General features: G+C 34.0%; 1 protein-coding gene and 1 non-coding gene across 4 annotated transcripts; both read left to right on the top strand.

Annotated features, from left to right (window-relative positions):
- Positions 1–5,997: 5,997 nt before the first annotated feature.
- On the top strand, positions 5,998–8,798 carry LOC136216679 (uncharacterized). 3 transcript variants are annotated; one of them, XM_066003220.1, is made up of 3 exons: positions 5,998–6,069; positions 6,177–6,236; positions 7,517–8,798. In XM_066003220.1, exon 3 carries the CDS (start codon positions 7,573–7,575, stop codon positions 8,554–8,556), a length of 984 nt encoding a protein of 327 aa, XP_065859292.1. In that variant the 5' UTR covers positions 5,998–6,069; positions 6,177–6,236; positions 7,517–7,572; the 3' UTR covers positions 8,557–8,798. The 3 variants fall into 3 exon arrangements, with proteins under 3 accessions (XP_065859292.1, XP_065859293.1, XP_065859294.1); XM_066003221.1 differs by lacking the exons at positions 5,998–6,069; positions 6,177–6,236 and adding an exon at positions 6,287–7,019; XM_066003222.1 differs by lacking the exons at positions 5,998–6,069; positions 6,177–6,236 and having other exon boundaries at positions 7,526–7,689; positions 7,836–8,798.
- TRNAV-AAC (transfer RNA valine (anticodon AAC)) lies at positions 6,024–6,097 on the top strand. Its single transcript has one exon. It is a non-coding gene; the product is annotated as a tRNA-Val (tRNA).
- Positions 8,799–11,887: the final 3,089 nt, after the last annotated feature.

The raw sequence follows: 11,887 nt of genomic DNA on the forward strand, positions 1-11,887 counted from the left end.
CAGACTCTCCTCCTCAAGATATTGATGCTGAAATGTCCAAAATTCAGTTCAAATATTTCTCTCATGATGTTGAGCTTGAGTCTCCTCCAACGGATCTTGTGCAAAACCAAGCCTCTGTTACTCATATTGAGGAACAAGCCAAGACTCCGGAGAATCCAAAAACTGCTCAAGATGATACAAATCCTGCTTCAACTTCAACCACTCAGGATGAGCAGATCAACATGATTAATCAAACTCCACCTCCAACTCAGCATGTTGACAACTCAGCTCCTGAAGATAATCTGCATCAAAGTCCAGTCACCAATTAGGGTAATCAATCTGGCAAACAGCCAACTCCTCCACCCTCAAGCTCAATTCCAGCCTCTGAGACAAATGCGGCTCAATTCACCTACTTGAATGCCACTGAGTCAGGCTGACGTATCATTGCCTCTGCTCAGTCCTTGTTTCAAGAATTGAACCCTCCTCAAGCTGATGCTGCTAGATCTTCTCATACTGAGTCCTCTCAACTGCTTGGAATCACTCAGCTTCTCAATGAACTAAGAGGACTCAAGGATCTAGTAAGTGTTATGACCACCATTCAAACTCAGCAACCAAGGCAAGACCAAATAACAAAGTTGACTGAATTGGTTCTCACAATGGTGAACCATCTGAACTCGCTTGAAGGCAAAATCCAACAACCATCAGAAGTTAATCCAGGGTATGCCACTTCCTCTGAACTTCAAGGATATTTTGCTAAGTTAACTGCAGAACTGACCAAATCAAGCGCACCTGGCAATGCTGAGTTTGCCACCTCTGCTGAACTTCAAGAATGCTTTACCAAGCTAACTGCCGAACTGACCAGTACGCGTGAATTAGTCTCCTCCTCCCAGTGCATAATTGACCAACTGAGTGAAGCAATAAGTTTACTCAACATCAACAAAGCACAAATGGATGTTGATCCAGTTTCCAACAGTCAACTCTTGAGCTTTTCCCAAGCAATTATGAAGGCAATGCACATCAACAATGCCCAGCGCATGTTTTATGACTCTGCCTTGCTCAAGATGTACCACCAATCTTTTGGTCAGCTCACCAGCTCGCTCACCTGGCTTAGCAAATCTCATGAATGCCTGCTCAGCATGATTAGCAGCTCTCTTCGGGTTCCTCGCCATGTCTAAGATGACAGTGTTCCTATAATTGATGGCTTGCGAGAAAGCACTAAGAGGCTCTAGCGTTACTCAACTCACCTCTCCTCTCATGCTCGCACTGACACATTCATTTATAAACCCGATGATGGCAAAATGGGGGAGATAAGTCAAGAAGGAACTCAGCTTGCAGGAAGTAAAGACAAAGGTAAAGGAATAGCTCAAGCTGACCACCAAGCTCAGAAGAAGAAGAAGAACTAGATATAGTCTAGTCAATGTTTAGAACTTAGCATAGAATATTTCATATATGTTTTTGCTTTATCTTTTTACTTAATCTATGTGAAGTACTATTTCCTCAATCTGGTCGATAAAATTGAACAAACAAATTAAGAAGTAAAACATACTCAGTATACATTAACACTAAAATACTTATGTAATAAACTGAGTAGCAACATACTTCTAATATTTTTGAAAACTGACTTAAATCAAATTAGCTCAGATCTTGAAAAATCTAACATTAAATTAAGTCAGTATACACAAATGTCTTAAGGATAATTCAATTAAATCTTGGAAGGTTTAGAATTAAGTTAAGACAATATGTGCAACCCTTACGGGGGAGTCATTTCAAAAATATATCAATCATGGGGTAACTTATAACTGAGTTCCATAATTATGTATTTTGCCAACATCAAAATGGGGGAGTTTGTTGAAACACCTTTCCACAAGATTTTGATTTGACAAAATCATCCATGATTAAGAGGCAATTAAATTTAAATGCTTTGATTTAATTGTACTAATGTGTTTGTTCAATATTGAGTGCAAAAATATATATATAAAGTTAAACAGGACAAAAGTCAGCATAAGCCAAGCTGAGTAGAATGGAACTCAGCATGAAAGAATAGAAGCTGAGTGGAGTGGAACTCAGTCTCAGAAGTCTTCTTCAAAGTTGCCAGAATGAAGCTGACCAAATTAGAAGACTTTCAGAAGTGAATAAACAGAACGGAGCTGACTAAGAAGGAACTCAGCATGGAAGTTGAACATTCGAAGATAACGAATGAAGCTGAGTAACAGTCAGGACAGCATGAAGGATTCGTTCACTAAAGGACAAAGTCTGCCGATCTTCTGCACCAATAATTGAAGCCTCGAAAATACACAGAAGACTAATTCCAAGAAACATGGGTCTATGGATTATTGGTAAAAGACAACTGGCACAAAAAGACAAGTCTGGTGCAAGAAGACAAAATCTGATGCCTGAAGAAAACAGAGGAAGGGAATGGCGGAACAGTCTGAAGCTGACCATAAGATGTTTCCTAAAAGAGCCGTTTTGGACACAACGGCTAAACCAATTCAAAATGATCCAATCTTCAAAAATTCATCTATAAAAGGACAATGATAGTTCTTGGATCATTTGTCGAAGTATCAAAAGAAAAATACAAGAGAGAAAATCTTGAAAGCACTCAAATACAAAAAGATCTTACACCAACTTTTCTATTCTCTATGTAAATGCTAGATTGATTGTTTTGTAATAATCTAAGGTGTTCTTTAGTTGAAAAAGAACAAGTGTGTGATCAATAGGAATATTGAGAGTGTTGAGCTGAGTACTTGGTTGTAAGTATTCAGTGGTAGAAAAATCTAAGTGCTGGGTTGTAGTACTTAGTAGGAGCTGAGTAGACGAATAGAGGACGTACTCTTGCATACTCACTGCCTTGTAAAGGGTTTGTGCTCTACCTTAAAAGAGCTCAGTATTGGATTGAAAATCCCAAGAGGAACTGGGGACTGGACGTAGGCAGAGAGGCCGAACCAGGATAAGTCGTGCTGAGTAACTTCTAAACTCTTTCTCTCAATATATATATATATATATATATATATATATATATATATATATATGTGTGTGTGTGTGTGTGCATGTGTTGCTTGTTGTATTCACTCAGCTTATAAATTGTTAAAACTGAAACTGAGTAAATCTGAGTGCTAAGTTGGAAGCTGACCTTTCAAGTGTCAATTCACAACTCTCAAGTCAAGCAGTCTTAGTCAGCATAGTACTAAAATTGTCTGACTAATCAATCGGTCGTGCTGACCAACACGCTGAGTTATCAAACTATTAAAATAACATTAAGTCAGCATAATTAAAAGCGAAAAAGTTACATTAGTTCCTATCCCCCCCCTTGGAACTAATTACTAGGGACCAACAGTATATATATACAACTTAGTAAGAAAATGAGAGGTAGAAAGAGTGAGTACAATCCATGCAAGATAGTAAAGAAAATAATGAAACAGAGGTGCTACAGTTGGAAATATAGGCAACTAACTAATAACAGGTACCATTCTAACATTTGTAAGGTTGATAGACTGTAGTTTATAATGGAAAAGAAATGTTGAGTTGACAAAACAAAAATTGTGCCAAAAACAAAAACAACATTCCTTATTAATGTCCTATGGATAACAATTCTAATTTTTTTGCGTAGTCCTGACTATGCAAGTGCGGCATCTATAAAGTAATTCAGTGCAAGGCCTACAACACACATGTAGCTATATAATGGGCTTAGAAAACATAAAACATTACATTGATGACTTGAAATGCACGGGTATGGCAGTTACTCTCACTGACCTTCCCCACATACTATCTCAATGTATTAAGGTTTATTTCTCATCATTAAAAAAAATTACCTCTAAACCTACAAACTTCATTATCAATTACCTATGTGTTGCTTTTCATTTGTTACAACAGATGAACATTTATCCCCACCAGCATGTTTGTTAAATAACTATTTCCCATCTTAATGAAATTACACACCTACTTAAGGTCTATGGCAATAGATTTTCTTCTGTCAGCACTAGCAGTTACTGCTAAACAATTTTCCAGGGTCTATTCTAATTAGGATCAATTCTTCTAAATCCATCTCTCCTTATTACTATTATAACATAATCTATGGTCTCACCACATCCATAATCTCTCTAATCATCCATAAAATTAAGAAAAATCAAATTAAAAACAGAGCATCAACAGAGATAGAAATTAGGAAAAAATTGGACAATGCAACAACAAAGATAGATGAGTAGAAGTATTTACATCCTCCAACAAAACGTATGACTGAAAACGTAATTCTCGTTGTTCCTAAGAAGTTGCGATCGTTGGGAAAATGAGGGGCCAAAACACATTGCTACGAATAACATATCATCCAGCTTGGTAATTATGTTTGGATTAGGATCCATGATCAAAAAGAGCGAGGCTATTGACTCAGTATCTAGTGGTATATAGTTGGAATGGAGAGGCTAGAATACCATAGAGGAGAGGTGAGGATTGTATAAGGCAAGATCAGTAAGTAGCTTAGCATGGTGATGAGTTAGCAGGCCAGTAGTTTGGTTGAGAAAATGAGTTATGGTTTCAAGAATTGAAAGGATCGTGAATTGGAAGTGTAAAGATTAATGATGAAGAGAGAGATAAAGACTGTGTGAAAAAGATATATAAAAATTATCTATTTATTATTTTTAAATGGTCACATAAAATATATATAAAAAATTATTTTCAAATTATTAAAAATATAATTTAAATATAATAAAATAAATAACATTTAAAAAAATGAATAACATATTAATCGAGTTTTACAATATTTCTCGTAATTAAAAAAACGTTAGTAAGATAATGTCTCTTTGATTCTCTTTCTGAATTTTTTTTATTATTTTATTCCAAATAATAAATATAAATATATAGTTAACTTTAAGAAATAAATATTAATTTTCATAAAAAAATAAATATCGATAATTATTTAAAAAAAGAAATTGCCTAATATTCATCAGCTATCAGTCACAAAAAAAAATAAAAAAAATATAATAATTGAATTAAGCGCACTCGTGAACATCACGAAGTCTGGCAGAACATTACGAAGCTTAGCAAAAGTCACAGCTAAGTCGTTCTCGGCCTGTTGTTGCTGCTATGCTAGGCTGTGCGAGGTGGAAGAAACCAAAGCTTGGATTCATTAAATGCAATGTCGATGGAACCAACCTCCCGCGGAAAATACTTCTGGTTTTGGTTCGACTGTTCGTGATGAATGGGGTGAATTTCAATTTTGTAGCAACAGATTTGAATTGACTCAGAAGGAGCTGCGACTTGTTAAGGTAATGACGCTTCGGGATAGTTTACTTTGTATGCAGACTCGCAATGTTCAACGGGTGGAGTTCGAAACCGATGCCAAAGTTGTGGCGGATGGTGTGAATTCAACCAAATTGGACCTATCTGAGTTTGGATCTGTTATCCAAGATTGTCGCGATATTCTTTTAGAAAATACAGACTTTTCAATCTCATTTATTCATCGTTTAGCAAATGAAGCCTCTCATCGAATATCTAGGCGTGCTCATTCCAAATTGGAGTTTTTCGTGAACCGCTCCTGTTTACTCCGAAACCGCTGTGGTTTTATAACCATAACCAAACACTATACGATTAGCGGTTTGGTATAAAACCGCTAAACGCTCCTATGAAACGCTAAAACAAACACCCTCTAAGTTTTTACATATATAAGTCAATCACATTTTTTTTTGGAGTCAAAATGTCTAAAATATTTAGACGTGTTATGAATATAGTTACAAATAACCAACAAAAAAAATATATATAGAATTTTTCAATTTATCAACAAACTTGTTTGGAAGATCCGATGTGATAGTTAAATAACAATCATAATAGTTTTTTCAAAATTTTGATAACTTGGAACTAAAATTGATCCTACTTAAAAATCTTAAAATTAAATTTACTTAATTTCGTATATGATGAGGACTAAAATCACACATCTCTTATAATACGTTAGGGTTAATTTGTCCATATCCCAACTGAATATATCAAATTAAAAATATGAAGGAAAAATAAGAAACAAAGATACATCTATTTTTAACGTCTTTTTCAGCATCAACGGTTTCGTGGTGTAGTTGGTTATCACGTCAGTCTAACACACTGAAGGTCCCCAGTTTGAGCCTGGGCGAAGCCATTTCATTGTTTTTCGATTTCAAATATCGTTGATTTTTTTCATTTTTGTTTTTTTGCCTGATTCCGTTTCTATGCAGCAGGTAGTTTGATCCTCAATCAACACTTTCTCATCTTTCAGATGTGTTACCGTGTCTTCAAGCGTAAGTCTTATCCCTCAATTTCATGCCCTAATTAAATTTCTCATTTTAATTCCATCGGACAGTGATCTCCCAATTCTCTGTTTCTAGATTTTCCTGCTCGATTTCTCATAATCGATAACTTTTTCTTAATTCTGGAATATTTCATTTGTTTCCTACGGATTGATAGATAGCTCTGTAAATTCATGTTTACAGTTCATATGATGCTTTTTCATTTGTATGATTACTGTTGTAGGTTAGGGCTTTTGGTGTTCATCACGTGCTAAATATGATTGAGATTGTGATAATTCATAATTGAATACATTATTGTGATGAATTAAAGGAGTTCGAATGATTAGTGTGAGGATCGATCGAGTTATTGGGTGATAATAATGTGGGTCTAGCTTTGGAGTCCCTATAATTGAAGTTAGGTTATAATCTGTTTGGGAATTTCTTGTTAGGGGATATCAGCAATCTTTTAACCTATATTCTGGTTAATTTGAGATTTACTTGTTTGATGATACTGTTTGAATTGAGAAGTTATAATCCTTGCTCGTTTGGTTCCCCTTTTTCTAGCTCATTTTGCTTTTTTACTAGGTGTTTGTTAGGATTGAGAAACAAATGTTGGTAGCTATTTTAACATCTATCAACGCAACAGTAGACAACGAAAACTAAACCAAACAGGCCGAAGTGGCTATGTCTTCCAACACTAATTCATGAATTGGGGATACTACATAAATTGACACTTGAATTTCTGCAAAATTCTAATGGCTGATCGACCTTTTAGGCCATTCATTGAAAGTTCAGGTTGCTATTAATAACAATAATCACGTATGTCATTAGGGGTTTTGTTTGGTTCAGTTGTTGTTGTTAATTGTTTGCTTGTCGATAGCTCGTAGAGTTAATTGATTTTTCTTGCAAAATAGCTATAAGCAGTTGTTTCACAATTCTAACCTAACAATTTATATCTATTATCATGAATATAACAACAAAAATAAGAACCAAACGAGCATTAGACCTTTTTACACGAGTTTAAGGGTTAATTTTTGCATTAAGTATCTTGTTAGACATAGCAGAAAAGTTGATGTCTTCCAGTTTGATTATGTCTTACTCTTTATTTTTCCTACTGTTAATTGATGTGCAGTAATTTATATTAAACCGTGGAATTGTTAATCTTATATGTTCCATCTATGGTAGAGAAGTCAGTTTTTTGCTATGTTCCTCTAACTTCAGGAAAGGCTATTATTTTGTGTTGTTAGTTTCTGTTCTGCTGCTCTTATTTTTCGAGTTCATATGTTTTACAGGTTGAAACCGAAACTGCTTGCACAAGGTTGCTAAGACTTCATTTGTAAGTCAAGCAATGGCAGCACTAGTTAAATATCCAACCACAGTATCAAACATTTTGTTGCCCATCCGTCCCAAGAAGCTGAAGTTATTAAAGCCATCGAATACACACAATGTTGTTCGCTTGGCGAAGGTTCGTATTAGTTATAGTCCCGTTTGCTGCTCTAAAATGACTCCATGGGAGCCTTCACCTGTAGCATACGCTTCCTCCGATGATGGTACTGCTGGTACCTTCTTGGAGAAAAGCAGTAACATATTTGAAACTCTTGATTCCAGCAGCAGAAGTGAAGCTGAAGAGGCTGCAGATGCGAAGAGTCAACCATCGACGCAGTTTCAGTTTCTTAAATGGCCGTTGTGGCTCCTAGGGCCTGCTCTTCTTCTCACCACTGGTATGGTTCCCACATTATGGCTACCTTTATCATCAATATTTCTAGGCCCCAATATAGCCAGCCTGCTTTCGTTGATCGGACTCGATTGCATCTTCAATCTCGGTGCAACCCTTTTTCTACTCATGGCCGACGCTTGCTCCCGCCCGAAAAACCTGGCACAAGCCAGCAACAGCAAGCCTCCTGTTAGTTACAGGGTGTGGAACATGGTTGCATCTGTATGTGGATTTGTTGTTCCTCTAATGATGCTATTGGCATCCGAAAACGGCTCTCTTCAACCCCAATTGTCTTTCATCTCATTTACAGTCCTATTGGGTCCCTACCTCTTGCTTCTATCTGTTCAGTTTCTGACTGAGATGCTGACTTGGCACTGGCAATCGCCTGTGTGGCTGGTGACCCCAATTGTGTACGAGGGATACCGTGTTTTGCAACTGATGCGGGGGCTGAAGCTCGGAGCTGAGCTCAGTGCACCGGCATGGATGATGCATATGATTAGAGGACTTGTTTGTTGGTGGATCTTGATCCTTGGCATTCAACTCATGAGAGTTGCTTGGTTTGCTGGTTTTACTGCCCGATTTCGACAGCAACCGTTGACTGCTTCGGCTGATGGTTGATTACTCAATTAGACGTATATATATTGTAAGCTTGTTATGTTAGATATTGCCATTGTTTTTTAATGTTGAACTCAATGTTGTTTGTAGTTAAAAGAGTGGAATTGGTTCCATCTCAAAGCATATGAATTCTGATACCTAAATAGCAATGGAGAATTCTTGAATTGTAATACCTCTTGAAGTAGAATGTTTCCTCAATAGAAAAAGTTCCTAAAAGGAAAAACTCGGAGGTTCTGTTTGGTTTACTTTTACCTGTTTGCCGCTGCAGATAGCTGTTTGGTTGCCGTTGCAGATAGCTATAATAATATTACAAATTAATAAACTTGTGGTTAATATGGATATGTTTTAAATCAATTAATAAATACATTATAAAAATAAAAATTGTCATATATAAATTAATAAAAATAACTAAATAATAATTAAAAATATTAATTTTTAGTATAGAGAATATTATAGAGATAAAAATAACATTAAAGAAGAAGTGTATTTGTAAAAATAAAAAGAATAATTTTGTCTAATATTAAATAATTTCCTGAAAAGCTTCAAAACTCTATTGTTTTCTATATAAGAAAAGCTAAAAGCTGAAGTCATATAAATCTAACTAAACACCATATCATTTGCGGTTTGAAATGAATCGCTAAACGTTGCTCCGAAAAGCTGAAACAAACGCCTTTCAAGCTAGATGATGTATTTTGAAATCTCTACTATTAACAATTCTTTATCCATTCTAATTTAATGTCCGTTTGGTTCTACTTTTCGTATCTTCATTTTTTTTACTCCAAATAGTAACAATAGATATACATCGTTAAATAAAAAATGTTCTAAATATCTTGCAACTGTTTGACAAATTGATGTTAGCAGTTAGCAGTCAACTGAATACTTTTTTGTTTAACTTTTTTTTTGGTAAGAAACGAAAGGAAAAAAAACAAAACCAACAAAAACCTACACCGGGATCAGTCTAGGAAGGCTGACCCCAATCTTATCCTCTAGGAGAGAAGGCAAAAGAAAAGAAGGAGGAACAAAGAGGGTAGAAACACCTAACACATTTTTGTTTAACTGATTGCTAATAGTTTTTTTTGGGTAAAATGACAAATAATGACATTAGTATTTTATGATTATTATTTTATTTTTTTATAATTCATATTCTTAATCACCTTTTAAAAAAATGTCATATACACATACTATAACTTAGGTTTTTATATTATATGAAAATATAGTTAAATAATAAAATTATTCTTAACTTTTTACTGATAAAATTGAGATCTTTATCTATGATCCTAAATGTTGGACGAAGAACTTTAAACTTAGATTGCTAATAGTATATCGGATATTATATAATACACTTTCTAATATATACCAATTAATTTATAATTTAACATTGGCATAATACTCCTCCAGCCCCCTTAACTTGTCCAAATTGGTTATTTTACCCCCTCAACTTATCGAATGTCCTATTTACCCTTTTAACTCCATAAAAGTGGTATTTCTCACCCCCTCAACTTATCCATTTATCCCCCCAACTTATAGAATATCCTATTTACCCCATTAACTTTATAAAAGTGGTATTTCTCACCTCCTCAACTTGTACATTTACCCCCTCCCCAACTCATAGAATGTCCTATTTACCCCCTTAACTTCATAAAAGTGGTAATTTTCACCCCTTACAATCCGTCATCAAGGCCTAAATTGATATATTTTTTAAACGTTAAACCTATATTGGTGTTATTTTGTACGTGGAACCTAAATTGATACTTTCCCAAAATCATAAGCCTATTTTGGTACATTTTCCCTACATATAATGTCTTTAACTTGTTTATATTAATGTTCTTGTTTTTTATAAAAAAAAATGTTCTTGTTATTTGTATCTTTTATTCATTCTTTCTCTTTTCAACTTTTTTTTGCTAGTTAAATTTTGAATATCTAATTATTGTAATACAATATTATTATAATAAACAAATGAAGGATCGATATAATTATCAAATTAAAACAAAATAAAAAGTTGATATTAAAAACATATATTTTCAAACTCATTTGAATAAGTGCTATTAATTTTGCACTATAAAGGGGTAAGAAATACCACTTTTATGGAGTTAAAGGGGTAAATATGATCATAAGGGGTGAGAAATACCACTTTTATGGAGTTAAGGTGGTAAATAGGACATTCGATGAGTTGAGGAGGGGTAAAATGACTAATTTGGACAAGTTAAGGGGGTGGAAAATACAATTTCTATAGAGTTAAATGGGTAAATAGGACATTCGATGAGTTGGAGGGTAAAATGACCGATTTGAACATGTTAAGGGGGCTGGAGGAGCATTAGGCCTTTAACATTTTACTAAAATAATTCTTTTCAAATTTTTCAATAATATTTATTAGTTTAATTGTTAATTTTAATTCATATAATTTTGAATAAAAATATAATTTTCAAAAACATAATAGTAAATTTAAATTTATTAATTGACATCTACCACTAAAATATAGTTAGATGGATATATTTATCATGTTATTAGTTCATTTTTAGTAAATAAATAAAACAACAAGTAAATGTTGATAGTTAGGAATAAAAATATCATTTAAAATAGATGGAGCAATAATCTAATTAAAAATGCTTATAAAATTACTTTTTTTTCAAAATTAGAGATTTGAATCCAAAAATCTCTTTTAAATATCTCTTCACCAAACCCCACCGTTAGAGGTTTGATAATCAAAACCTCTAAAAACGATCAAAACCTCTCATTTTATCTGTTTACCAAACAAGGCCCTTAATTTTGACCTTTTAGAATAATTAAGCTTTGAATTATCAATCCAACACGAGTTATATTTTGAAAAAGAAAAAGAAAAAGGAAAGATAAGATAAGATGTATGTACTATCATTGCAAAAGTTCATGAAATTACATTTCCTATAAAAAAAAAAAAAAAAAAAAAAAAAAAAAAAATTGGAAATATCCATTATAAATTTTTATTACTGAAAAAGAATATAAGAAATTATCTTTTAAAAACTTACTACTCCCTCATCCGTTTCATATTACGTATCTTTTTAGAAAGTTTCGCAAAAATTAAAAATATTAGAAAAAAAAACTTTGTTACCCTTTATTTATTTATTTTTTTTTTTTGTAGGAAAGGAAAGAAAAAACAAGAAAGCCGCCTAACCCGGGATCAGCCTGGAAAAGCTGACCCCCACCAAATCATCCAAAATCAGGAACGAAATGAACAACTGAGGAGAAGAAAAGGTAGAGAGGCCCAACATCCTAGTATGACCTTTAACCGCGAGACGGTCTGCTACCTGATTTTGCTCCCTATAAATATGGCCGAAGCTAAGAAGATTAAATTTTGGCT

The sequence above is a fragment of the Euphorbia lathyris genome, chromosome 2 (genome assembly GCF_963576675.1).
Source record: "Euphorbia lathyris chromosome 2, ddEupLath1.1, whole genome shotgun sequence".
In the NCBI taxonomy this organism is placed as follows: domain Eukaryota; kingdom Viridiplantae; phylum Streptophyta; class Magnoliopsida; order Malpighiales; family Euphorbiaceae; genus Euphorbia; species Euphorbia lathyris.